This window comes from Antechinus flavipes, chromosome 1 (assembly GCF_016432865.1).
Source record: "Antechinus flavipes isolate AdamAnt ecotype Samford, QLD, Australia chromosome 1, AdamAnt_v2, whole genome shotgun sequence".
NCBI classification, from domain to species: domain Eukaryota; kingdom Metazoa; phylum Chordata; class Mammalia; order Dasyuromorphia; family Dasyuridae; genus Antechinus; species Antechinus flavipes.
Window position 1 is genome coordinate 80,686,659 of NC_067398.1, and position 26,132 is coordinate 80,712,790.

At 38.8% G+C, this 26,132-nt stretch overlaps 2 protein-coding genes across 2 annotated transcripts in view; one reads left to right on the plus strand and one right to left on the minus strand.

Annotated features, from left to right (window-relative positions):
• WDR82 (WD repeat domain 82) lies at positions 1–19,493 on the plus strand. The gene is made up of 9 exons (XM_051985285.1): positions 1–498; positions 6,488–6,585; positions 9,770–9,836; positions 10,729–10,828; positions 13,092–13,208; positions 13,720–13,875; positions 14,188–14,257; positions 15,909–16,051; positions 17,820–19,493. Exons 1-9 carry the CDS (start codon positions 338–340, stop codon positions 17,847–17,849), a joined length of 942 nt encoding a protein of 313 aa, XP_051841245.1. The 5' UTR covers positions 1–337; the 3' UTR covers positions 17,850–19,493.
• The window catches only part of PPM1M (protein phosphatase, Mg2+/Mn2+ dependent 1M), a 12,223-nt gene continuing 4,800 nt past the window's right edge, over positions 18,710–26,132 (minus strand). Inside the window, exons 5-10 of the mRNA XM_051985261.1 lie at positions 24,780–24,864; positions 24,522–24,640; positions 24,356–24,419; positions 23,869–23,976; positions 22,928–23,076; positions 18,710–22,446 (exon numbers count right to left, since the gene is read on the minus strand). Of these exons, the coding sequence (XP_051841221.1) occupies positions 22,287–22,446; positions 22,928–23,076; positions 23,869–23,976; positions 24,356–24,419; positions 24,522–24,640; positions 24,780–24,864 (685 nt within the window). The 3' untranslated portion in view covers positions 18,710–22,286. The remainder of the gene's footprint in view (positions 22,447–22,927; positions 23,077–23,868; positions 23,977–24,355; positions 24,420–24,521; positions 24,641–24,779; positions 24,865–26,132) is intronic.

Here is a 26,132-nt window from a genome sequence, read left to right on the forward strand (position 1 = left end):
CGCCCCCGCGCCCCCTGCTTCTGCCTCTCGCCCCAAAATGGCGGACACAATGAGCCGGAGCCGCGCCGGCTTGTCCTGAGGATCCCGTGAGAAGAAGCCTCGCGGCCCAGGCCGAGGGACGACGACGACGACGCCGAGGAAGGAGACGAGGAGGACAGCGAGCCGGCAGTCCCGACTCTCCTTCGACCTCGCCTCTCCTCCCCCCCCTGGGGCCCCGCCCCGGCCTCCCCCGGCCCTCGCGGCCACCCTCCCTCCTTCCCTCCTTCCCGCCGCCACTGTCGCTCCCCGCCCCTGACCCCGCTGCGGCCTCCTCATCTCCCGGTTCGTCTCCGGCGCCATGAAGCTGACGGACATCGTGCTGCGGAGCTTCCGCGTGGCCAAGGTGTTCCGGGAGAACTCGGACAAGATCAACTGCTTCGATTTCAGCCCCAATGGCGAGACGGTCATCTCGAGCAGCGACGACGACTCCATCGTCCTGTACGACTGTCAGGAGGGCAAGTGAGTGAGCCGCCCCGCGCCCGGGTCCCGGGCCCCGGTCCCGCCGCCGCGTGGCAGCGCTCGTGGGTCCCCCGGGACGCCGCTTGTGGCGGGCTCGGGCAGGGGGAGGGAGCCTGATGCCCGTGTTGTGTAATATTGGGCCCTTCCCCCCTGGCCGCGGCGCCTGAAGCCGGCTAGTGTATTCACGCGTGGCCGGCGATGCACGGCCCCCATGAACCCCCTCCCACGATAACGGCTTTAAGTGCATAAAATAAAATGCCTAGGATTGCAAAAGAAACCAACTAAACGAAATATAGACCGCGTATTAGATAGATGAGTAAAGAAGTCTCACTTGGGGGAAGTGACTGGTCCAAGGTCACACGGGAGCCCGCCGCGCTTGGCAATACTTCGCTATACTTCGCTCGGAGCATGATTGCTTTTCTACCCTGATGAGAATCTGCCCTTACATTGACTACATCTTCGACTTGCATTCGGAGGTTTTCTCTTCTGTCCCTTTAAATATTTGCATATTCGTGGTACTTTCAAACTGTATTCTTTGGGGTGCTTTTTTGCACAAACTTCACTTGGATAATTTAAACGTTCTGGTCACTTTTTAAGTCTTTTAACATTTTGCTTACTGTTTAAAAAAAAAAAAAAAGACTTAGCAAGCTGTTGCAGGAAGATTGCAAAAACATGTTGATTTTCTTTAAACAATGTGGCTTTTGGTCACATCCCGGTGACCTCAGTTAAACTTTTGGCTGTGTTTTATAACCCCTGCCCACTCAACTTCCTCACGTAGTTCTTACCGAATCAGCACATTCTTGATAATTCCAGTATATAATGGTAGTATTTTTTCGACTCTTTTGTGAAGTACAACAGTGTCTTTTATGGAGAACTCTTCATAATACTTTAAAACTTGTACTTTTAATGTTTGGTGTCTTGTTTTCTGTGTGTGTTGATATGAGTGGTGGTTGGGTTTTGTTTTTGTTTTTTTCTTTTTTTTTTTGCCGCTTACTCTAGGGAATCTTGGCTGGTCTGTCTTAATTTTAAGTGCTCCATTTCTCATACTTAATGTTCCTACCGGCTCCCATCACCTATTCTGCCAAATACTGTGATAATGAACTTCATTGCTTTCTACATAGACAACTCTAATGAGATGCATTCATCTCATGCGTCTAATGATATTCAGCTTCTTGATTCAGGGTCCACACTTTCCCGTGTTTAATTTTAGATCTTTAAGTTTTTTTCTCTACATTCCTCCTAGACTTTTTTTTTTTTTAATCTTAGTTCAGTTTCTCTTGTCTCACACTTAGGTTTTTAGGAACGATGTCTTTTTGTGATTTTTGTAGTCTAAGACATCTTAGTGTTTGCTTTACAATATAATTGAGTTTGGGTTGTCTGGTACGTTTTTACTTTATGTGAAGATTGTTTATTTTATTTCCACTATTCCAGATTTCAATTTTTATCATTTTTATGTTACAGCTCTTAAAAAAATTTTTTTATCAATATTTTTGTTGAAGAGCTTGCTAATGGGTTAGTATTTTAAATGATGTGGAGAGACATTAAATTTGATCTGTAGAATAGCCTTTGATGTTAGTCTTTTTAGAGGGAATAGATGGTCTATCAGTATAGGTTCTCAAAAGTATGGTCTAGAGAATCCTGGGGATCTCTGAAACTCTTTAGAGGGTCTACAAATTCAAAAACAGCTTTTATTTCCAATATGATAAATGTCTATAAATATAATCCAGATAAACAAAAACTCTTTGGAGAGATCCTCAATTTTTAATAGGATAAAAATACTGAAAACAAAAGTTTGAGAACCACTGGTCTAGATTCTCAATAACTGATCATAATAAGCTAGTTGAGGGATTTGTAGGTAGCCCTTTGCCCTTGTCTGTATCCTTGAATGAACTTTAAGACAGGGAAGTTGCTTGAGATATGCAGACAAGTTTGAATGAAGAGATTTGGTAGTTTTCTGTGCTTGAATTCTCTTTCACTGTTGGAAGCTGAAAAAAAAAGGTCACCTTTTGCAAGAAATCAACTAGTCTATTGAATGCTTGTTATTGAGTGACTTGTCAGCTGATTTTCAGTGTATAGCATGAATTTCTTCACCCTTTATTCTTTCCTTTTTTCCCCTTGATCATTTATGCCTACTCAGTGTGTGAGCGTATGCACTTAAACTTTCTGGGCCTCAAATTTCTCATATAAAATTAGGAGACTGGAATAGACTATCTTTAAAAGTTCTCTTTTAAATCTTAGAATGAGTCCAAATTGCTAAAGCTTGGGAAAGATTTCTTTTCCAATGTATTTCTGGAGTATAAAAAGTTTTCTGAACATCTGCATACTGCACCTTTCTTCCAAGCTGTTGACTTATATTAGGAATAGAAAAAATTATTAAAACACAAATATCAATTGCTAAGCATTTTCCTATTTATCATGAATTTAAATTTTCCTCATGTACTTTCCAGCCTTTCACTTTCACAGTTATTTTATTAGGGTATTTTATTTTTGTAAAGCAGGAGTTTCGAATGTATTAGGACGTTTTGTTAGTGTCTAGTGGAGCCTGTGTTTTTGAATGCATAAAGTAAAACACCAAAAATTATAAAGGATATAGTTGTATTGAAATATAGTCATCAAGATTTTTTTTTTAAAGTCACAAAATCTAGACGAAGAAGCTTCGGTGTAGAGCACTGTGCTCTCCTGTGATAACTTAAAAGTTTAGATAAGAGGCAATCTCTGCTCTCTTCAAGTTTTGCCTAATGAGGAAACAAGATCTGCAGTAGATAATGTTAAAATACATTCAAGGTTCTTTAGAGAGATTTAAAAATAGTATCTAATTGTTGAATGATTTCACCTTCAAAGAACTTTTTGTTCATATGGATAATGCTCATTGTTGATGCAGAAACAAGTTAAAATAGAGGAAACCTATTTTCTTGGAGCTCTTACGACTCCATGTTCATCTTTTAACACATCCCTCAAATTTCTTTCCTTTCCCTTTCCACCTTAATTCTTTTTTAACATATTCTACCAAGAAGATATAATTATATGTGCATACCTAATCTTTTCCTCTCCAAACCTTATTACTATAATTTTTTTTAAAAACCCATAATCTGGAAATATTGTTAAGTCGGAATAGTGGCTTTTCAAAGTGACCATCATTCGTAAAGACTACCTGTATGTGATCAGAAATTAATCTTGTGGGGCCACACACAGCACTACAGTGTTGAGACAGTTACTTGTAGTTATTAATTATAAGGAAAGGTAGATTGAAGTGTGTGTGTGTGTTTGTATATGTATGTATAGAAATGACTAATGTGTAAAAAAATAAAAAAATCAAAACTTTTAAAGACAAGAAACTAAACTTTCCTTCAAATTAGGTGGATTGAAGAGAGAGTGTGTATAGAAAAATGACTGATGTGTAAAAAATAAAAAATCAAAACCTTTAAAGACAATAAACTAATTTTTCCTTCAGACTAGATATAGTATATCAAATATGAAAATGTTTTCTTGCCCCTGTCATCTATGCCATCCACCCCCAACAAGGACAGGAATGTAAAATGTATATTAAAATGCATTTTTATATAAATATCATCAGCTGCTTCATTTCTTCAGTAGCTTTATTAGTAAACATGAGAAAGTCTACCATGTTTGACTGTGGAAACTGAAAGTTTCAGTCACATAATTCACTTTCACATAGATGTATATTCTCTTTACTGTATATAGACAAAATAAAGATAAAATTGCCTGTTTTACTCAAGTCATAACTAAGTTTGCCTGTTAGCTCCTATGATTAATTTTTTGTCCGTCCCTCCCCCACCCCCAATACTTTATTGTTGTTGGGCCATATTTGAATATTTGAGTCTTTGTGACCCCATTTGGGGTTTTCTTAGTAAAAATAGTGGGAGGGTTTGCCATTTTCTCCTTCAGCTCGTTTTACAATTGGGGTCTAAGCAAGCAGGGTGAAATGACTTGCCCGGGGTCACATGGCTAGGGAAGTGTCTAGGGCTACATTTGAACTCAGTTCTTGACTCCAGGCTTGGTTCTCTGTCTATTGTGCCAGCTAGTTGCTTATTTCCCAAATAAGGGTTAACTTAATCAGATTATAAGTAGTTAACAACTCATTCATATTTTATGTGGTTTGGATTATATTTTGGGTACCCAGTGATTATCAGAAGTCATGTAGTTCAACATGTTCTTGTTTTACAGATGAGCAAACAGACTCAGACTTTGCCTAATATCAAATAGTGACCATAGCCAAGATTTGAACTTAATTCAGTATTCTCAGTTTAGCTAAAGGACTCATCTGCAGATTGAAGCTAAAATATTTTCATTCATTTAACAGACTTTTTTTTTTTTAAAGTTTTTTCTTTATGTTTTTATAATAGCTTTTTATTTTCAAAATACATGCAAAGATAATTTTCAACATTCACCCTTGCAAAACTTTATGTTCCAAATTGTTCTCCTCTCCCACTCCCCAGACAGCAAGTAAGTCAATATATGTTAAACTTATACAATTCTTCTATGCACATTTCTACAGACTTTTAAAAATTAAACTATTTTTATGTGCAAGATAGGAGGTTATATAGGTCCAGTTTCAGAGAATTTACAATCTTCTTGGGGAGGCTAGATGGAGAAAAATGATTAATGCAAGTTCAGAAGAAGTGATCCAATTTTTTTAATTATTGGAGAGAGTTGGAGGCAAAAAGGAAAGGGAATGGGGAAAATTTAATGCAGGTACAGTTTTATATGGGGTGAGTTAGTTGGGGGGAGGGTAGGAGATTGTGGTAAAATAGTTAATTTATCTATAGGGTCCATGGAAGGATAGTGCAAAATTTCTTGTCTCATTGAAACTGGAATAACAAAATCTCTTTATGGCAGGCTGGACTATGACATTACATTCTTTATTCTTTAGACTCCCCATGTGCAAAAGTAAAAAAAGTTTCATTTGAACAAGATTTTCTTTTATATTGTACAGATTAGTAAACATAGTTTCATAAGTTGGTTTTGTATAGCTCTTGGATCTGTCATCTTAGACAGCTATGCACGCTTGTTTGTGTCTGCCTAGGGTCATCTGTGATGAAAGGGAAAAGAATAAATAAAAAAGTAATAAATACATAGCTTTGCTAACTTTAGAAGTGTTTCTAAAGTGTTTTTCAGTGAAATGAGGTTGTTACCAAGCTTGTTCTGCAGAAACTTTAGTACTTCCTACTATGTTAAAGGGTCATGATTCTTACATTGTGTAGTTGGAAAATTCAAGTAAAAAGTCACTATTTAAACTGCTACAGTTCTTGGATTTGGCAAGCCCAACAAAGTGGCTGATTTTTTAAAAACCGTATTTTAATTGTAATTATAGGATAGTTTTATAGTTCACTGTTAAAGGCAAATTCCATCAGGAAATGTAAACATTCTGTTTACAAAGCCCTGTTTCTAGTTTCAGTTTTTATATATCAGTGCCTTCCTCTTGACAAGAAAGTGCTGCTTCCTGTGTGTATGAACCCCAGGACGTTGTTTTTAAATCTTTTTTTTTTCTTTAAAAGAAGTTAGTTTTAGGAAATAACTGGGAATCTTTCTGTTTACTTCTATGTTTAGATAAATTCTTTATATTTGATCAGATTTTTCCCCCCACTTTGTCTCCAGACTGTTCAAATTCTTTAAAAAAAAAAAAAATCATTTATTAAACTTAAAACAATTTTTTTTACATCTCTCCCTTATTGCCAGCCCCCATTAAGAAACCACATGTGAAGTTATGCAAAACATCAAACTGGTCAAATTCTTAAAGAAACTTAGATCTTTTTTTTTCTTTTCAGGAATTAAAAATAGAAGCCATCAAACCCAATTTAGTGTATATTTCCCTTTTCTCCCCAACTTAAAAGTTGCAGCTGTTTTCTATTTCACATAGGATCACCAGATAAACTCAGATTTATCTGCACTAATGGTTCTGCTCTAAAATGTTGTAAATTGGTTTGTTTGGTGATATTCCCTTTCTGAGATTTCTTTATTATTTCCTCAGACCAAAGAGAACATTGTACAGTAAGAAGTATGGAGTAGACCTAATCAGATATACACACGCAGCAAACACTGTAGTGTACAGCTCTAACAAAATAGATGGTAAGTAAGCTTTCCTTTTTTTTTTTTTTTTTTTTTTTTTAAAGACATGTTCAAGATCTTTGTCTACTTTTCTACCCCACTGCCTGCCTTGTAAAACAGTGCCTAGATTTTACATTTTAATAAGAATATTTTTAAAACTTTGCTTGTATCAAAGTCTCTTGGAGTAAATATTCTGATAGACCGTGTTATTTCAGCCATCTAAACTGAAAAGAAATTAGAAATTGGTGACAGCTTTTATTTACTTCAGAAGTTTCTTGAAGGTTGATGTATATGTCATAACTTGAGATGGGGATGAGTCAGAGAAACAAGGAGAAAACTGTAGCCTCAAGAGAGAGAAGTTATTTTAAATGGTAGGATTAGCACACCATTACGGAACTGCTTTACACACAAATTGTAATGTACAGAAAAGAAATGGTTTGAGGATTTCATTGATTCACAGGTGATAATGGCATTTCAATATGTTTACAGCTATATTCTTAATATTTTGAAATTGCTGTCATAAAGAGTACTTCTCCTTTCTTGACATTGTTTTATTCTTAGATGAAATTAAATTTTATCTGAATTTAATTCCTTTTAATATTGATTGAAACTAAAGGCTACTGACATTAGATATTTTGTCTTAACTGATAACCAAACTTCTGAGATTTTTTAAAAATAGGCAGGCTGGATATCAGTTAAATTTTCTCACTTAGTGTAGGTTTTCCCCAGTAGAAGAGTAGTTGGTTGGAAAAGCTATTTCTACTTTACTAGCTAATCTACTTGATAGCATAGGGCATGTTCTCCAGTGTATTACTGAAGAATTGATAAGGTTGCTTTTTTACTTATATCTGCAATTCTGCTTTATGTTAGTGGTAGGTAAGTGGGAGTGTCATTTTTAGGAAACTTTCTTGTATATAAATTGATTTCTTTGAATACCTTTATTTCTAAGCTTGCTGACTTGAATATAGGTTATTTTCTAAGTAAATAGGGTAGCCAGTGCAGGTGAGCTAAGAAGGAATAATTAGGATTCACATCACAGGGAATATATTTTAATTGCAAACTTGAGAGTAGAGAGTTTTTCCTCTTGGGCTTTTCTCTCCTTATTTGAAAATCCTGATACGCAGTGGGGAGACATGTATATAAAGCTTCTCATCCAGGCTCCAAGTAAAAGAAGATACCTTGCTGGTTTTGTATTTTAAAGATGCTGCTTTTCTTGTAACTTTCATTCCCCCCCTGTTCTTCATGAAGAGCTCCGGCCTCCACCCTGTTTCCTTCTGCCTGATTCCAGGCTGAGGTAGTAGTTTGTACAGTTTGAGGGTCTATGATACCACCCGGTACAGGAGATAACTGTACAGGCCACTGCCTTGCCAGGGACAGAGCGCTGCCACCAACAATGGTTTGTAGCAGAACATGGGGACGGTCTTCCTCTGGGAAACCAGGTAACTCTAACAGAAAAGGGGTCTAATGGTTCTTTGTGGGTAGGTAAAAGTACTGAAAATATTACTGGTCCTTAAATTTATTGCACTTAACCGAGATTACAACATAAGTCCTAGGCCTCCGTGTTTGTCACCGAAGTGACAAGTAAATAGTATTATTGAGCAATTGTTCAAATATTTAGAAACATAAGGACATTATAGTGAAAAGAAAATTATTTGAAGATATCATTTCTCCCTTATAATTGGTCATGGGATAGCTCATTAAAAATGACCTTATATTCCATTCTGCTGGGTATCTTTTGTTTGTGAGTATCTTTTCCAGACTCATTTCCTAGAGCCTCTTTGACCAGTGGCTCCTCAGTACTACTCTTTATCTAAAGGACTCTTAAGACTCTTCAATCTTCTTTCCAGCATTTCACATATCCCCTTTTCCCTTCCCCACCTCTCCAAATGAAGGGGACTTATTATCAAAGGAAATATTTATTTTTTCACAAATATTTCTATGAGTAATTCATTCTTTGGTGTTTGTCAAAGCCTGATAATTGCTTAAATTACTAATATTAAGTTCTCTTAGAGAAAATAAGAACAGGCTGGAGTTGATCCAACAGATATCCAAGTTCTTTTTGTATTGAGAAGCTTCTTTAAAGCTTACAGTTTTAAATCCCCTGGGATGAAAATTTGTGCTTTATTGGATTTACTTTTGACATTTAATGAAGCATAGTTTGATTTATGTATTTTAAAAAAGACTGTCCATGTGAGCTTAACTTTTAACAGCCTGTCTGGGAATAAAGTAAGAACAAACTACCAATCTACTTGTTAGATGGTATTGGGGAAAAAATACTGAGAGTCTGAAAACCATGGTTCTAATTCATATTCTGCCACATAGTTGGCCAAATGATTTTAAGTCTTCTTCTATTCCCCTCTCTAAATTGAAGAGTGTGGACCAGTTATTTTCTACAATCCTTTTCACTTTTGATATTCTATTCTTTTTCTTTGATTTAAAAAAAAAAAAGTCATGCTAGAATTATGCATAGTAACTAATGTTTGGATGAATCTTTTTTTTATTGTAAAAAGATCCAATTTATTTTCTAGAAGCAAAGATGGGGAAATAATTAAAAAAAAAAAGTCTATGCCAAGTGCTATCAGCAGTTTTGTTTGCCAAGAATTTTTATTAATGAGAAATTATGTCAAGCTGCTTTTTCTTGCCTTGCACACTATTACCTAGCATGTCAGAAGTGTTCCCCCCCCCCCGAGGCAATTGGGTTTAAGTGACTTACCCAGAGTTACACAGCCAGAAAGTGTTAAGTGTCTGAGGCCAGATTTGAACTCAGCTCCTCCTGACTTCAGGGCTGGTGTTCTATTTACTGAATCACCTAGCTGCCCCCCATTTCAGAAGTTTTACTTGATATTTTTATGTTCTTAAGAATCTTCTGATCAAGACAGACAAATGTTCCTCCCTCACTTTTTGGGCCTTTAGGTGCAGACCTTGCATTTGTGGTCAATCTGGGTGAATATTTTGGCTAGTTTGGCTGATCTTGCCTTCCTTTCCTGTTCTTTACTAAAGTTTTTTATTGTTCTTTACTTTGGGGGAGGTAAAGTCTATGGATGAAGACATGTGGAAACAAGAAAATCAGTATTTTAAAAGAACTTAGATCTTCTGACCCTAAATTAATTTAGCAATTTTTTTTTCAAATGAAGTTTGCAAAGAAAGGGCCCAATAACTTCTCATCTGATTAAGAATATTGCTTTGGTACTTTGTGTGATTTCAGATACAATCCGCTACCTGTCCTTGCATGATAACAAATACATCCGGTACTTTCCTGGACACAACAAGAGGTAAGACCCAAAAGGAGTGGATAGGCGACTTAACAGAGTTCTTAAGCTAGTTAAGCAGGTAGGGAAAGAGTTATTCCTTTAGTTTTTTTAAAAAAAATTTATTCCTTGTGAGTGTTTTCAGTCTGTTCACTGGTCTTCTTCTGCATTTGGCAGTTTTCTAGAGCACTGAGGATACATAATATAAGTATATATATCCAATGTCTGATAAGGCTTTTTATTATTTATTATTTTTTTATATTATTATAAAAGCTTTTTATTAGTGAGGTTTTCTTTTTCTTGTTTTTGTTTTGCTTTTTTAAAAATCTATGTATATACTTCTTTAAGCTCTCAAAGCTGGTGAAACTTTCTCTGGTTGGCAGAACTTATGTATCTCTCTGTATCACTAATAAATAATAAAAGCTAGCATTTTTTAGTACTTTAAGTTTTGCATAGCACTGTATAATTTTTGCTGTCTCATTTGAACCTCACAACACCTTTGTGAGGTAGGTGGCATTGTAACTTCCCTTTTACAGATTGAAAATATTAAATGACTAGCTCAGGGTCACACATTTAGGTGTTTGTGAACATGTATATTCCTAATTTACATAGTATTGCTTTTAAAAGCTAATATCTCATGTTTTTTTCTCTGCCCAAAGTAATGTGAAAATAGTTCCTGATAATAATGCTAATAGAGTTCAAATTTATATAATACTTCATGTATTGTGCATGTTTGCACAAAATGCGATGTAGATACTAGCTATTGTTGTTTATCACAATCCTTTGCTGTATTTATATTAGGTTTATAGGGTCTTGGAGAAGAATGGTAGATCTAGTGACAGTGATAATGGAACTATATACGTTAACTTCTCCCTTTTTTTTCCCCTGAATTGCATTTGTCTTGGACATATTTCAGGGTGGTAGCCTTGTCCATGTCACCAATAGATGACACTTTTATCTCTGGGTCTCTGGATAAAACCATCCGACTCTGGGACCTTCGGTCTCCTAATTGTCAGGTAAGTAATAAGAATTGGATAAGTCCCAGGAGTCTAGTTGTTAATCAGAACTTTGAAATTGTAGGTTTTAATACATTACTTAGTGTATTTGGAACTTGACATTGAGTTAGAAAACTTTACAGTATTATTTCTCTTTAAGTTTCTGAGTTTTTATAAATCTTAAGCAAAATTTATATTTCCTGGTATATTGGTTGATGGAAGAAATATCTTTTCTGTGTTTATGTGGTATGGTAAAATATATATATATGTGTGTGTGTATGTGTATGTGTGTATATATATATATATATATATATATATATATTTTTTTTTGCCACAGTGTAGAAATGACACAGGTTACTAATCTAAACTTGGTTTTATTATTATACTCAAGTAAAAGTTTGGGTTCCAAAGAAAATCTGAACAATCTTTAGAATTCTAACTAACTTTCTTATACAAAATTTATATCAGAGGAATTGAAAAGTACTTTTACATGCTGCAATCTTGTTCATTGATCTTAGATCATACAAATTAAAGAAGAATTGGAGCCACAATCCCATACTTCCTTTATTGTCATAAAAATTGAGCAAACTTAAGCAGAGACATGATCTCATATATCCTCTAAAAAATAGCTTTATTAAACAATCTTTAGAAAAACTTAAGTTACAATTAAACTATATGTAGAAGGTTGAAGCTGATTAAGGAAGGATAATTTATGGGTTGCCAAGTAGTTAGGCATTCTTCCTCTGACTTCTTATCTAAGGAATGTTTAAAACTAGTAAATTTTCATATCCTATGAGATAGATTTCTGTCAGTGAAGTTAACGTAAAGACAGACTTTTGGTTCATTAATATTTGCAGGAGGATTGACCCTAAATCCTAACAAAATCAAATTGATTCTGATTGCATTTTGTAATTGATTCTAATGTATCATCTCCAGCATTTTGTAAACTCTCTTGAGCCATTGTCTAAGTCTCTGAGTAATAAGTTCAAAAGTTCTGTTTTCCTTTCTGAACTAAGTTGTCCTATAAATCACCTTAATTCGAAGAAATGGATGGTCTCTATATATCTTGCTGACCTTGTAGAATTAAGGGAGATCTCACAAGATGCAGGTGGGCTTCAGGAAGTCTGCAGAGCTGGCTGTTCAACAAAGTTTGGCCTATTAACCATGTAGGTGGACACTACCAATGAGTTTTCCATAGCAACAAAATGGAAAATAAAGCTATTGCTAGACCTGCAGTTCTTCATGTGCTATTTTCCATCATTGTCAGATTTCAAACTTTGTAACCAATCACGTTGTTTTATGTTGGAAGCCGAAGGCCCCCGCCCAGGTGCCTTTCTCATGGCCCTAGCCCAGGTGCCTTTTCCCCACCCCTTGCTGCAACAGAATCGAGCAGGTGGTCAAACAGTCCTGAGAACTGCAGCCGGGCAAAACGGTCTTGAGAATCAATCTTGAGTTGTCACCACACTATGTTCCTGCTCACTGGACCAGCTATAGCCCATGTTCCTTTCCCAGACCACCCTACTTCTCTTTCCCATGCTTTTTCCTATATAAGTTGTATCCTGAGAGCAATAAACTGAGACCTTGGCAACAATCAGCCTCGTCTCCCTCCTCTTTCTCGCTCATTTCTCCTCAGGCTGGATCCCCCCTTGAAGCCCACACGAGTAACTAGGTCTCGCAGGCCGAGACAGTTTTATGTTTTTAATCTTTGTTCTCTTGGACTTTGCACAATTTATATGAAGGCTAGTAAGTCTTGTGGTCTTTTGTCTGTTTGAGAAGTTGAGAGGCCCCTTTTATTGTTAATTGCTAGCCTTACCAATGAATTTAATGTACCTCAAAATACTTGAATTTCAGTTGCAGTGGTCCTGAATGGTAAAAGAAAAGAAAAAAAATTCCCATAACAATAGTAACCTCATTTTGAAGTTTCTAAATGATGATTATGGTTACAACTGGCAACAAGGAATAGAATTCTGAATCCATTGATAGCTGGGCTTTATTGGTTGTGTTCAATTCTAATTGAATTTGATAGCCTACCTAAAGACTTGAGTTGTTACTTGTGTATTTCCTTCTATAAAAGAAAATCTAATCTATCTCAAATCTTGAGGGTGACTCCTCTTTACATCCATCTATCAAATCTCAAGTTCTCATTAGGTAAATGTTATCCAGAATGACTGTTGTATGCCCCAAGGGTTTGTGATCTTCATTAATTTTTTGGGGGTGGGGGGGAAGACAACAATAACAAAAAAACTTTCTGTTGATTCTTAAGATATTTGTTTTTTTCTCATAGGGCCTAATGCATCTCCAAGGAAAACCTGTTTGTTCTTTTGACCCAGAAGGGTTAATTTTTGCTGCTGGTGTCAATTCTGAAATGGTTAAACTTTATGATCTTCGTTCCTTTGATAAGGTAATATGTTGATAGTTTTTCATTTATCCAGACATACCCTATGTTCAGAGTTGAGTTTGCAGGTAGTAGAAAAGAATAGCAGAATTTAGTTGTGAAAGAATGATATTTTAAAGCTGTGGATGCTAACTCATTTTTAATATATGCATGTTCCTTTTCAACTATGAGTCATTTTCTTTTGCGCTGCCATCGGGTAGCTGCTATCTAAAATTCATGTAGCTTTACAAAATTTGGATTTTAGCTCTCGTCTAGGTTACCCTTGTGCATGTTGACAAGAAGAAATATAATACTCTTTTGACCCTTAAGAGACATTTTTGTCCAATAAAAAGACCAATATGTTTTTCACACAAACCTAAGTTTTTTGTATCCATTTCTGCCCTCCAATTGGCTGCTCTCATAAATATTTAAGATGGGGTTTATATCACAGAGATAAGTAATAAGGGTTCATTATCAAAAATAATTTTGATGTTCTAATACTATCTTATGAATCTACCTTTCTTTTTAATATTTGAAGGGGCCATTTGCTACCTTCAAAATGCAGTATGATAGGAACTGTGAGTGGACAGGCTTAAAGTTCAGCAATGATGGCAAACTCATCCTTATATCTACCAATGGCAGTTTCATCCGTCTGATCGATGCATTTAAGGGAGCAGTGATGCATACATTTGGGGTAAGTGAAATTGCAAACTGTTTTCTCTCTAGGCTATATTCTCATTGAACTGTCTACAGGCTGCCTTTTGTTAATTAGATTGTGGGGAATGTGGCAGAGGGAAAAATACTGTTTGTATGTGAAATTAAGTATGCCTAAGGGCTGTGGTGTATGTTGTTACAAGACTGGGAAGAGGTGGGAGATGGAGATTGGAGTCGAGAGAAAAAAGTTGCTCAACCTTCCTGGGTGGTAGTGGATATAGTTAGAGTGGCAAATGGTATTGGGTTTTGTTTGTTTAACAAGAAAAACAATTCTTTTGTCCTTGTATTTTAGGGATATAACAACAGCAAAGCTGTCACATTGGAAGCCTCTTTCACTCCAGATTCTCAATTTATTATGATTGGTAAGATATTTCTCTGTCCTTTCTTTGGGTTTTGTAACTTTGAATTAGAACTCTTCTGCATATAGTAATCTGGTATTAAATATTAAAATGATAGTAATAATCACTTATGAAAATGTTTTATTATTACTGATTTAGACCACATCTGACTTCTTATCTAAGGTTATCAGACTTGGGCAAAGAATTTTAGAAAGGTCAGTGATATGATTTCAGCTCTTTAGCCTAGAAAAGACTTGTGTGGGTGGGAGAACATCATAATTGTCTGCAGATCTCTTTAAGTATTGTATTGTAGATGGGGATTGTATTTATTCTATATCAGAGGACGAAATGAAGATGGGTTGAAGCTGCAAAGAGGTAAACTTAAACTTATTCGAAGGAAGAATGTCTTAACAGAGTTGGCCAGAAGCGAATGAACTATTCTAGGGACAGGCCTTATCAGAGATCTTGGAGCAAAATCTGGATGATTGCTTTTCAGATCGGTGTGTTTTAGAGAGGATTTTTGTTTAAGTGTGTGGATTGAAGTAAAGCAAGGGATTCTTATATGTCATCTGTGAACTTGTTTTTAATACTTATGCTAACTATAATTGGTATAATTGGTTTCCCTTGTAATTTGACATGTTTTTGTTTGTGTATTTAAAAACATTATTTGAAGGATTCTGGAAACTTCACCAGGCCGCTGAAAGAATATATAGCATAAAGATGGTTTAGAACCTCTAGTTTATAGAAACTTTTTATAGTTATAAATCTATGTGACAGGATAGGTAGTGCCTCCCCCCCCCAAAAAAAAAAAAAAAGGAGAGGTTTAGGAGAGTTGAGTTGTGGAATAATGGTAAAGGAAGTCATTACTTTCTTGGAAATATTTCCAACACTTATGGGATATCCAAGTGGAGCTGACTATTATGTGCTTGACATTGTAGATCTAGAATCCTCAAGAAAAGTAAACTTGAGAGTGCGCACTCTCTTTCGTTCTCTCTCAAAACTCACATTTGGAATGCTAGTCTTGTTCCCTGGATAGAAGTTAGTTTGTTTGTTTTTAAACAAAAACTTGTTCTTTGTCAAAATCGGTGTTTATGAGCACCGACTTTCTGGAAAAGTACCACTAATAATGTAATATTACATGGTCTCAACCATTTCCCTGTCATTAATGAGAATTCACTTGGTGTTTTATAGAATATTGAGTCTGTGAGCCAAAATACAGTATGTCCCTAATGTCTTAGTGCCATTTTAAGTTATTAACTATGCTAAGACTTTGGAAACACCCTTCAGGATTATGCTCTTCTTCCATTTTGCTACAGCTACATAGAGATAAATTAGTTATGGACTTTTCAGTGCATCTTAGTCTTTTAAGTCTTAATTTTCTAGCTGGGTTGAGTATGATAACATCTTAGGAATAGTACTGGATTGTAAACTATAGTATCATGCAAAGTAAACTAAGTATTCAGCAAAAAGCAGGGTGAGGAGGGGAGGAGCAGGTCATTCTAGTAGGTGAAGTAGGTAAGAAAGGTAATGGATATTATACTCCTTTTTTAATAGCTTCTAGCGAGACACCCTTGCCTAATAATTGCCTTTTCTGCATTTCTACCAGAGAATTGCTGTGCTTTTTCCATGCTGTGTAACTTGAATTTAATGTAGTTGTTTTATTTCTTATCTCTAGGCTCTGATGATGGTAAGATTCATGTCTGGAACGGAGAAAGTGGCATAAAGGTGGCTGTTTTGGATGGAAAACATACTGGTCCTATAACCTGTTTGCAATTCAACCCCAAGTTCATGACTTTTGCCAGTGCGTGTTCTAACATGGTGAGTATAGCAAAATGCATAGCCTCCGGTAAACATGAATTTTGTTGAGTCCCAAGAGTAAGTCTCCCACAAAGACACTGATTCTGGGATTGGGATTTATTGATTTACTTTCTTTTACTTCCTATGGGCCTTTGCCCCTAGTATCCCCTGTATGACAGGTCACGTGACTAACCATGGTAATGTACACATGTTATTTAAATATTCCATGTGTGTAACATAAAGTTTCATGAGCAGAATTCTTCCTGGCTTCCTTGTATTACCTATCCAAAGGTAGAAAGGATCCTGGAACCTTATTCTTTTGAGTCATTCTACTTTCTTGTTTAATTCATCTATATATCTCCAGTCCAAGATTTGAGTTCTGCTGCTCTGAACTCTTGAAGCCTTCAACTGCCTTTAATAGACTTTATGGAAAATCCTTCTTTTCCCAAACAACATTAGAACACATCTGTAGTTCACTTTTTCTAACTCCACACAGCGCTTATTCCTCTCTCTGCTGCAAATGGAATTGGGGAGAAAGAAGACCAAGATATGAATTTTTACTACAGAATTTACCCTATGTCATATATTGTCCCTCTTTCCTTGCCAAAAATTCCTAGCATGTCAATACTATTGGGTCCTCCTCTAGTCCAACTCTTGGAAGCAGAGGAAATTCAGAGTAATAAAGGGAGAATTAGAATCCTGATCTCCTGACTTCCAGCTCAGGACTTTCTACTATGCCACGGTCCCAATTTTTTGTAACCTTACTATTAAGCATCTCAATTTTCCTCACCCCACAGATCAATCAGGTACTGGCAAATCCTGACATTTCTACCATCACAGCTTCTCCTAGTACATCGCACCATCTTAGTTCAGGCCCTCATTATCTCTTACCTAGCTTACTGAAACAGTCCCCTGCTTTTTCTCTCCTTGCCTCAAGTTACTAGTGCAACCTCCATGTTGCTGCCCAAAGTGCTTTTTCTTACATGTAGATGGACTGTTATCTACTCTGCTACTTAACTCTAGTGACTTGCTACTGCTTTGAGGATCAATTACGAACTCCTCTATTTAGTTTTTAAAGCTTTGATCCCAGCTTGTCTTTCTGGATATAGTGAGTGTTAGTTGCCTTCTTAGGCTAGGATTGTGCCAAAACTGCCTTTCTGTTCTTCCTTCTTTGGCATTAGTCCCTTTCCCCTTTCTAAGGCTTATACCTGAAAGGCACTTGTGGGTCTGCCTCGGAATCCCTAGTGCTTGTAAGATATGGGGTAAGCAGCATCCTTGAGGTGAAACCTTTCCCTTTCCCTCCAGTGCTCTGTCTGCAGTCTGCCTTGGGTCCCCTACTTTGTCTCTAAGGAGTGAGCTCCTTTGGGGGGGGGGGGGAGGGAAGGTGGTGCCTAGTGATTGGCAAGGCAGAGGAATCCCACCTCTTCCCCTGCCTGACCTGAGGTGAATGCAGCGCTTTTCACTTTTTATCTGTATAACTTTACCCAAGAATCTTTCCCTTCTTGGGCCTAGCTTCCTTAAATATAAGATGAAATTGGATTAGAGGTCTTCCTTATAGAGGTTCCTGGAAGTTGTCCTACAACTATAATTGTCTTTTCCTTACCAAAAAGATCCTTGAGTGTCAGTACTGTTAGGGAACTCATTTTATAAAAGAATAAAGTTGCTCAAGATTCCTGTGAGTCTGTTTCCCTTGTACTTTGGAGATTCCTGAAGCTTTTGGTCCTAATGCAGACCGTTTGTACTGTTCCTCCTGCTTTACTTAGAACTGAAGTCATTCTTCTCCTCGCAGGCGTTCTGGCTTCCCACCATCGATGACTGATCCCCTGTGAGCAGCGTCTGCACCTTGAAGGGCAGCCAGCACGAGGAGGAAAGGGGCTGGGTACTGGGACTGAGTTGTTCTCCCGACCCGAAGCTTCCTTCTCCCCAGCCCTTCTCATGGACATCGCTCCCCATCCTTTTGAAAACATACCCCACCAACACTCCTTGGCTGCATTCCTTCCGAAGGACTCTCGGTGCTGCAGACCTGACTTGGATCCAGCGTTTCTCGTGGCCTGTGACAAGCTCCTCCTGAGGGGTGAGCTGTGTCAGGCTCACGGGCAACAGTGCGGACCCTCGGCATAGCCTCCTCTTCTGAATGTATAGGGAGCCCATAAAATCTTGACTCCACATATCTTCTTTCCTGCACCCTGTCCCCATAAATGCATGGAAATTAGTTCTGGTTTTGAGATACTAGTGCAGTTTCCCCTTTTCCCTCTGCATGTGTCATGATTGAATTTTCCCAGTATTGTTGTGGCTTTATTCCATAGCCATGGGTTTTCTTCTGTGCCAAAAGTTTAAGAATAATCAGTTCAGATGTGGTAGGTACAGAGGGAAGGACAGAGCTATGTAAGGTCTTGGTTTGCAAGGAACTCGAGGAACTCTGCAGACTGTTAGGGTGAGGGTGCCAGGTATAGGCTTAGTTGTGTGGCTGACTCAAGTCTGTTCCTTACTGACGTGGGGAGCAGAGAGAGGCGAAGGGGATGTGAAGTGGTAACGGGTCAAGTGCCTCCAGCAGTCAAGGAGGCATACATACCTCCTTCACAGACAGGGGGCCAGCCCTGTGTAAGCAAATGGCAGCTGAGCTGGGCTACAGCCAGGTTGTCTCTGTCCAATGATCTTTTGTGTGTACATATTTATGAGGGGGTGGGGGTGGGAGCCTATTTTTTTACTTTAGAAATCAATAACTATTTCATGTGGGCCAGTATTGTGGAATGAGTCCAAATTGTTTACACTGCTTTCTTTCCTCTGCCTTCCTTCCCCCCAATCCCAAAAAAAGAAATCCTGTAAATAACTTGCAGATAGTCCTACCCCTTTCTCCAGCCACCCAACCCCACAAAGCTGATTCTGGGCTTGTATTTTTGTTAGTGTCTAGCCTTTTTATATGACTTTTTCTTATTTTACATTTCAGCTCTGTGTGTGCACCTTCGTTTTAAAACAAAACTTACACGTTGTAACATCAGGCTTTAGTACAATAGTTTTATGATCTCTTGTTCTCACCTGATTCTTGGTGGTGTTGATTTTTTAGCTGGGCCTGGGCCACAGGAGAAATGCTCTCACCTTTGAGATGAGAAACAGCCTGTTTTTCTGCCTGAGAGTGTTGCCACAAGTATTAGAAAGTTTTCCCTCTTTTCCTTTTACATTTTTTGGAAAACTAGCACGGTTGCTGCCTAACCTGGAGACCATTGATTGGCTCCCTCAGATGATCACTGGCAAGCTCACGAGAGCCACTACTCTGTATTTTCCCAGTCTTTATAGTGGAAACCTCTCCAGTATTAGTCCCTGTTGTACTCCAGCCCAGTCTGTCTTTGCGCATGTGGTGTGAACAAAAGTCACTCTGCATGATAATGTCTCAGAAATTGTGATTCCCAAACCAGTGGTTTCAGTTTGTAAATAGCCTCTGTGCTAATTATATTGTGCACACTTATTGCTTGTATCTGTGTTCTTTGCATTCCTTCAGGGGTAAATAAGAAGAGAAAGTTATGTTTCTCCTATGTTGAAAGGAGTGGTTTTTTTTTTTTTTAATGGTAGAAGTCAGTATGTGGTGGGAAGGTAGCCTTTTTAGGGCTAGGTAGAAAGGGGACACATTTCAAGTAGGGGACATAAATAAGGCTATGTCTACATCAGGCAGTGCAGGTTGGCTTTTTAAAAAAAAATACATTAGATTCTTACTATCTTTAAGCCACCAGGTTGGAGTAGGAGATCAAGGAGTAAGGTTAACAGTTCTGGAGTAATAACTTATTTACTTTTGTTTAGTAACAAGGGAGGGGTCCCTCCATATCCATTGCTCAATGTACGTTCAACAAAAGATGTGGTTTTCCCTTGCTTTAGAGGGTTAGATGGAAAGTACAGTGTAGAGAGAACTAGTTAGGTCTTAGAGGTGGTATCCATTTGCTTTGGGGATGGAGAGGACCACAGTTCATGCCATAGGTGTTTGGGAGATGTCTTAAAGCTTTAGGGAAAATCACTTGCCTAAGGGAAGAGGTGTATAGGCTAGGGAAAGCAGAGTTCTGAGTCTGTTGTTTCCAAAAGAAGTTGGGATGGGCATAGGAGGTGGAGGTAAAAGGATTCTCACCAGTTCTTTTTGTAAAGAATTAAGTCTACCAATCAATTTTATTATTTTATTTATTTATTTTTTTTTTAGTAAAGGTTAGCTCTTCCCACTGAAAGAGTATTAATAATACTATTGGGAATAGATTTTTATGGTTACTATGTAAGGCCAATCAGCACATCCATAAGTTGCACAAAGCACTCACTCCATCCTTCAATTTTTCTCATGTTCAAAGCTCTTATGAGCCTAAAAATCCTTTTTCGTGACTTCTAGCCCATTCTTAATCAGTACTGGTGACCACCTACATCTACTCTCTCCTGTGCAGCTGATAGATAAGCCTTAAATAACTCAAGTTGGGGATATTTGGGACACAGTTGGGAGGAAGTGTCTTCTAATAATTTGCATTTCCCTAGCATTTTGATCTTTGACACTTTGTGATGCTGAGAAGGATAGGAGGCCAAAGCTGAACAAAGGAACAGGATAGGCCAAGGCAAATTATTTTGGACTATAGATGGCTAGGAATGTGAATGGTCTCCAGGAGAGTGACTACAGTGATAATTGATTGGCACTTACCATTGTCTACTACCTGGCACCCAGAATGCGCTGATGGAGAATGTGACATGAGAAGTTTAGCACAGATAAGAATACAAGAATTTTTCTTTTGTTGAGTTAAACATCTCAATTTTACCTTCTCTAAAAAGTTTTTAAAATACATTAAAAAGAAACATTTTAGCAAAACCAGTTAACATTTAATCTGACAGAATGAATGTGCAATACTCTGTACCTGTAAGCTTTTTGTAATGGAAGTATTTTTTTTCCCTGTTTTTCACTGAGGTCTAGCTTTTCCATCTAATGGAAACATTTTAAAATTATGATATTTCTTCTCTTCTCCCCCCCATCCCCCTTTTCAAAAGGATGATGACAAGTTTTCCTTAATTAGCACATTCTCAGCAGCAAATATGTTATTCTATGGGGAACTGCTATTCTACAAATGTTTATGTCTGCTTCACTTTTGGCCTCTTCAGCTGTCACTTCAAAGGTTCCCTGTAGTACCCCAAATCACTAATGGCCAGGTAGACAAAATATTTAGCCTGTTAGAATTATTTATAAATTTTTACAATAGGACTTCACCTATAAGTAAAATTAATCCCTTTTTTTGTTCATAGAATTTGGGATATCTCGGAAGTCTGTTTCCTGCCAATCTGGCTCAAGCTCTGGTGGGAAGACACTGGATTGGGGTGGGTGGATGGGTGGGTAAGTGAATGAGTCTCCTTCTGTAAAATGGAATTAAAAAGCTTATCAGGAAGGAATCTTTTATTTCCAACATTATATAATAAGTGAGATTTCTAGATAAGCATTTTGGTGCTTATAAATTATAAGGTAAGAAAGCATGGGTCAAACATATACCTCCATCTCTATAGCAACTGCTTCTGACAAAGCTAGATGACCTTACAAAGACAAAAAACAAATTGGCTTGTGCTAGTTAATAAGTTTGTATTTTCAGTCCTGGCTTTAATGTATATGATAATTTAAGTAGCATAGAGAAGACCATTCTGGAGCTTTACCCATGTATAAAATGTTTTGAATCGGAGGTCCAGGGAAATAGATCCTGGAGGCATAAAGAAACTTCTTGACCAGGATCATGGAGTTTTATGATGTCTTCTTAAGGAAAAGGTAACTCCATCCTCTCCTCAAGTAAGGTTGGACAAATGAAGGAAGAAACTTTGAGGAGACAAAGAATGGGAAGTGAACCACCCATCAAAAGTCTAAAGTCCTTGCTCTTTCAGCCCTCCTTCTCTGTAACCCTTAAGTAGGGGCTTTTATTGACAGGAATCCTTCTCCAGAGTAAACTGTCTCTTAAAAGTCTCTTGAACTTGTTTCATGGAATAAATTATCCAGAGATGTCCCCGGGTCCTTGGGAAAGCTTGTGTGAGAACAAGAGCCAAGATATGTCATTGTGGTTCATAATGCATTTAGTTCTGAGCCTGCTGTAACAAAATGAGGCACAGGTTTGGGCTGGACTTAAAACTAATGGTTCTCCTCCACTCCTCTTGAGGTAGCCCACTCCTGAATTTTTCCTTAGGTTGCCCCTTTGTCCCAGGTTTCAAGAAGAGATGGAGTCCTCATTTTGCTTGTCCCCTAGAGGGGTTTAGCCAGTAGTGGAAGGCGTCAGGAATCCCTACTTTTTTGTTTTTTATGGTACAAAGGAATCACAAACACAGAGACGTCATCATAGGACACTAGCACATCCCCAACTGAGCTCTGTTGCCAGGTGCCTTCCTCTCTGCCCTGTGTTCTGTGGATCAGCAATTTGGCCAGCTCTGAGAACCTGAGGAAGGGAGAATACCAGTGATTCTGTCTCCTTGAATACTCTGAGAGGACTGGAGATGAACTGCTACCCTTTATCCTAAGGGACTAACTGATTTCTTTAGTACTTTTCCCAAGACAATCCAGATGGGGAAAGGAGGCTCAGTCAAGATTGGCCTCCATAGTGTCCCATGGTTGTGTTGAAGCCAAGATCTGACTATATCTGCTGTTTTTGTTCATCCTCTTTACTTCCTATTTGCTACTTCTGCCCCAATTCTTCACTCTGAAGCCTTGATTTGTGGAGAGAATGTTAAAAAGTTAGAATTCTCACACATGCTTTAAAAATTATTAAATACTCCTAATGGCAGTGAGGTAAATGGTATGCAGTTCATACAATTAGGGTTTGAATTCCAGATTTCAAATGACTCTTTGGAGGTTTAGAGGTCAGAGCTGAATAGCCTGGTTTCATGGCCCCTGACACCCCCATGTTTTCTCTGGGTTACCTGTTAGGGTCATGTCTGTTGTTCTGGAGGAAGGTATGTGTTAGCTGGGCTACTTGTTCATTAGCCAGGACGTCCCAGAGGCCATCAGTGGCCATGATGATCACATCCTCCTCCTCGGGCTCCTGCTGTTCTAGATCTATTACAGTGACCTGTGGTCAGAGCCAAGAGAGCTTCAGTGTCACCTTCCCAACCATCCAAGCCATCCACAGCTACCTGATTCTCTAGCATAGGAGGGTTGCTCAGAATCAGCTTCACAATGGCAAGGGACCAACCAAACCAAGGAACCCAACATTGTGCTTTTAAAGAGGAAGAAATGAATTGCGAGTGGGGAAAGGGGAAAATGTCCAAGGTCATCTAAGGAGTCAGGTCGTCTCCTCTGCAGTGCTCCTTTACCTAGAGAAGTGACATGATAGAATGGAAAGTACTTGCTCTAAAATCAGAGATTCAAAGCTTGTCTCTAAGCATTAAATGTGGGAACATAGGCAAGCTGAACTGTGGCTTGGTTTCAACTGTAAAATGCAGGGAATAAATGGCCTTTGAATCAATCGCCTGAAATTCTGAATCTAAGAAGATTGATGAATCTATGGTATCCTGAGTCCCTAGGAAAGGAAGAAGAGGTTTGAAGGCAGAGTGAGTGGATAATGAATGGCCAGTGACTACTTCAGGGATCTGTAGCTTACTGTGGATTGCTTTCTTTGAACTTGTGCCACCAATCATGTGATAAGCCTCTCTCAAATTCAGATGGGCCTTGGATGCTCAAACATCTGGAGCTTGGAAAAGTGTCAGAGTTTGGGCTCTGTAGACATGGCCATGGGAACTCAAAGTAACCTCCCACATTAAGATCAGGGAGGCCTTTAGTTGAGGTGTGCAGTTTCAAGTTGCCAATCCACAGTTGGCACCCACCTTAGGCTGGGCCTGAACTTCAGGCCCTGATCCCTCACCTCGGGAATGGAGAGAAGAAAGGGTTTGATGTGGATATCTGAGTCCAGGACCTTCAGGTGATGGTCTCCCAGTCCTCGGGACACAGCCAGTGTACCCAGCAAACGAGCCTGGTGGGAGATGTGGAGACATGATCAGATGATCAGTGACCATCAGGTATCTGGGTCAGTGGCAACCCTTTTCCCTCAGGGAAACTAGGCAGCAGACAACTGGGAAGCAGCAAACTTGTCCCGTAAGACTGCTGAGCAGGGCCCTGTATTTGGTTCTCTTGGGAGTGAGGGGGAAACTGGCCCTAGTGAGAGAGATGGGGTCCCTGCCCTCGGCCAGTCCCCATTCTGAGAGAGGAGACCCACTCGGCCTTTTTCTGCCCCAATGCCCCATCCCCCAACCAAGGTCATAAGTGCCTATTAGACATTGAATAATGGCATCAAACACTGGTGGGATTAACTGGAGAAAACCAGGGCAGGAGAGGATGTGACAATCACTGACCTGCTTGCCCTGTCCATGAACCAGTGGGTATTTGAGGTCTGATTTCTCCACTTGTTTGTAGCCCCTGAGGAAAAGACAGGGTCAAAGAACCTCCACAGGGAGGGAGGACCCTGGGCAGCTCCTTCATTGGAGTGACAGTGGGAAGAAACAATATCCCAACACTCACCAGCCATTCATATTATAGTCTCGAAAGAGAACCTTCTGTCCCAAATCTTCACTTCTCAAGCGCCGGGGAAACTCCAGCCGGGTAAACTCATTAGCCAGAAGTCTGGGATGAGTGAAGGCCTGAGGGGCAAGGACAAACGTGAGGTGTGGTCCCCTGGCCCTCTTGCTGACATACCCCAGCCTTTTGCCTGCTTGGCTCGGGAGTTCTAGTCATCCTGACTTCAGAGAGCTGCCTGACAACCCACCATGGAGTGCTTACCAAGTGCTGGATTCGCCGTCTCTCTGTCTCGGGAGTAAATTCAGAGCTCAGAGCTCTCGTGCCTTTTCTCTGCACAAGTATGGCCCTGGGAAAGAAATTTAGAGGGTGTCAGTAAATGTCTAAAGCTCAGTTCTGCCCAAATAGACCACTTCCTTGCCTGCCTGACTTTAGACAAATTAAGCTTTCTAGGGCTCAGTTTCCTCATCTGTAAAATAGTCTCTGAGGCCCTTTTCAATTCTAAAGCTAGAATCTAAAGTAGGATCAATGATTGTGCTATCTCACTTTAATCTTTCTCTATTCTCCTACTTGAACTCGGTCTGCTCTTTCTTACCCATTCATTCCCAAGTGCTGTTCCCTTGTTTACCTAGAATGCCCTTCTTGCCTCCTCTCTGGCTAACCTGAGCTGTCCTTGGAATTTTAGGAAGCTAAAGGGAAGGAATCTCCAAGATCACCTAATCCAACCCCTTTCTTTAATAGAGAATGAAAAAGGCCCAGAGAAGGCAAGGAATATCACAAAGAAAGGCATGAGCCAAGAGCCAGGGCTCTTTTACCTATGCCTCAGTACCTCCTAAATCACCCGTAGTGTGACCTCTGATGGTGAGAGGTGCATAGTCTCTGTCTTTGGGAGATCCCAGACTAGTCAATGTAGATAAGACTCGGGCACAACCTTCCCACAATAGGGAACATGGTAAGTGTTATCAAGTATATGTCCAAAGTGTGAGTTCAACAGAAGCCAGAGATCCCCACTTCATTTTACAGGTGGGAAAACTTCTGTATTAGAACGCAAATCTCCTGAATTAAGAGTCCTTGGCTGTACCGTGTTATTAATAGTTCATAAGTATCTTACATTCATTAATAACAATTGTTATTAACATTTTCTAATTGTATAAAATAGTATTATGGTTGAACATTATATATGAAATTGTTAATAACTCTGATATGCTACTGACAATTTTACACAATGCTGTCCACTAGGGAGTTACAAGAATTATCAATCATTAAGACTTAAAAGACATTGTCACCTGGCCAGGTGACACACGATTACTGACACATGTCAGTAATTATTAGTAATGTGCTCCCCCATCCCCACCTTTTTTAAAAAAATTCACTATTTGTACACATCTTTTTCACATACTTACCAGGTTCTCTTCTGAACTACAGCTGTTTATCTGTGACTTAGTTGCCCGGACAAAATCGGGAGTTCATAAAGAAAATGATGTGGATGCTGTCTCCCTGATTAGGGAAGTTCCCAAGATCATTTAGCCTAACCCCTAGTTTTTTAGGGAAGGAAACTGACCCTCAGAAAGGGAAGGGACTTGGAAGCCCGCCCACCCCTCCTTGAGGCTCTTTTCC

Excerpts from the sequence above, each read along its gene's own strand:
- WDR82 (XM_051985285.1), top strand. The coding sequence starts at position 338 with ATGAAGCTGACGGACATCGTGCTGCGGAGCTTCCGCGTGGCCAAGGTG. Across the intron at positions 499-6,487 it reads TACGACTGTCAGGAGGGCAA|ACCAAAGAGAACATTGTACA; the intron begins GTGAGTGAGCCG and ends TTATTTCCTCAG. Across the intron at positions 10,829-13,091 it reads TTCGGTCTCCTAATTGTCAG|GGCCTAATGCATCTCCAAGG; the intron begins GTAAGTAATAAG and ends TTTTTCTCATAG.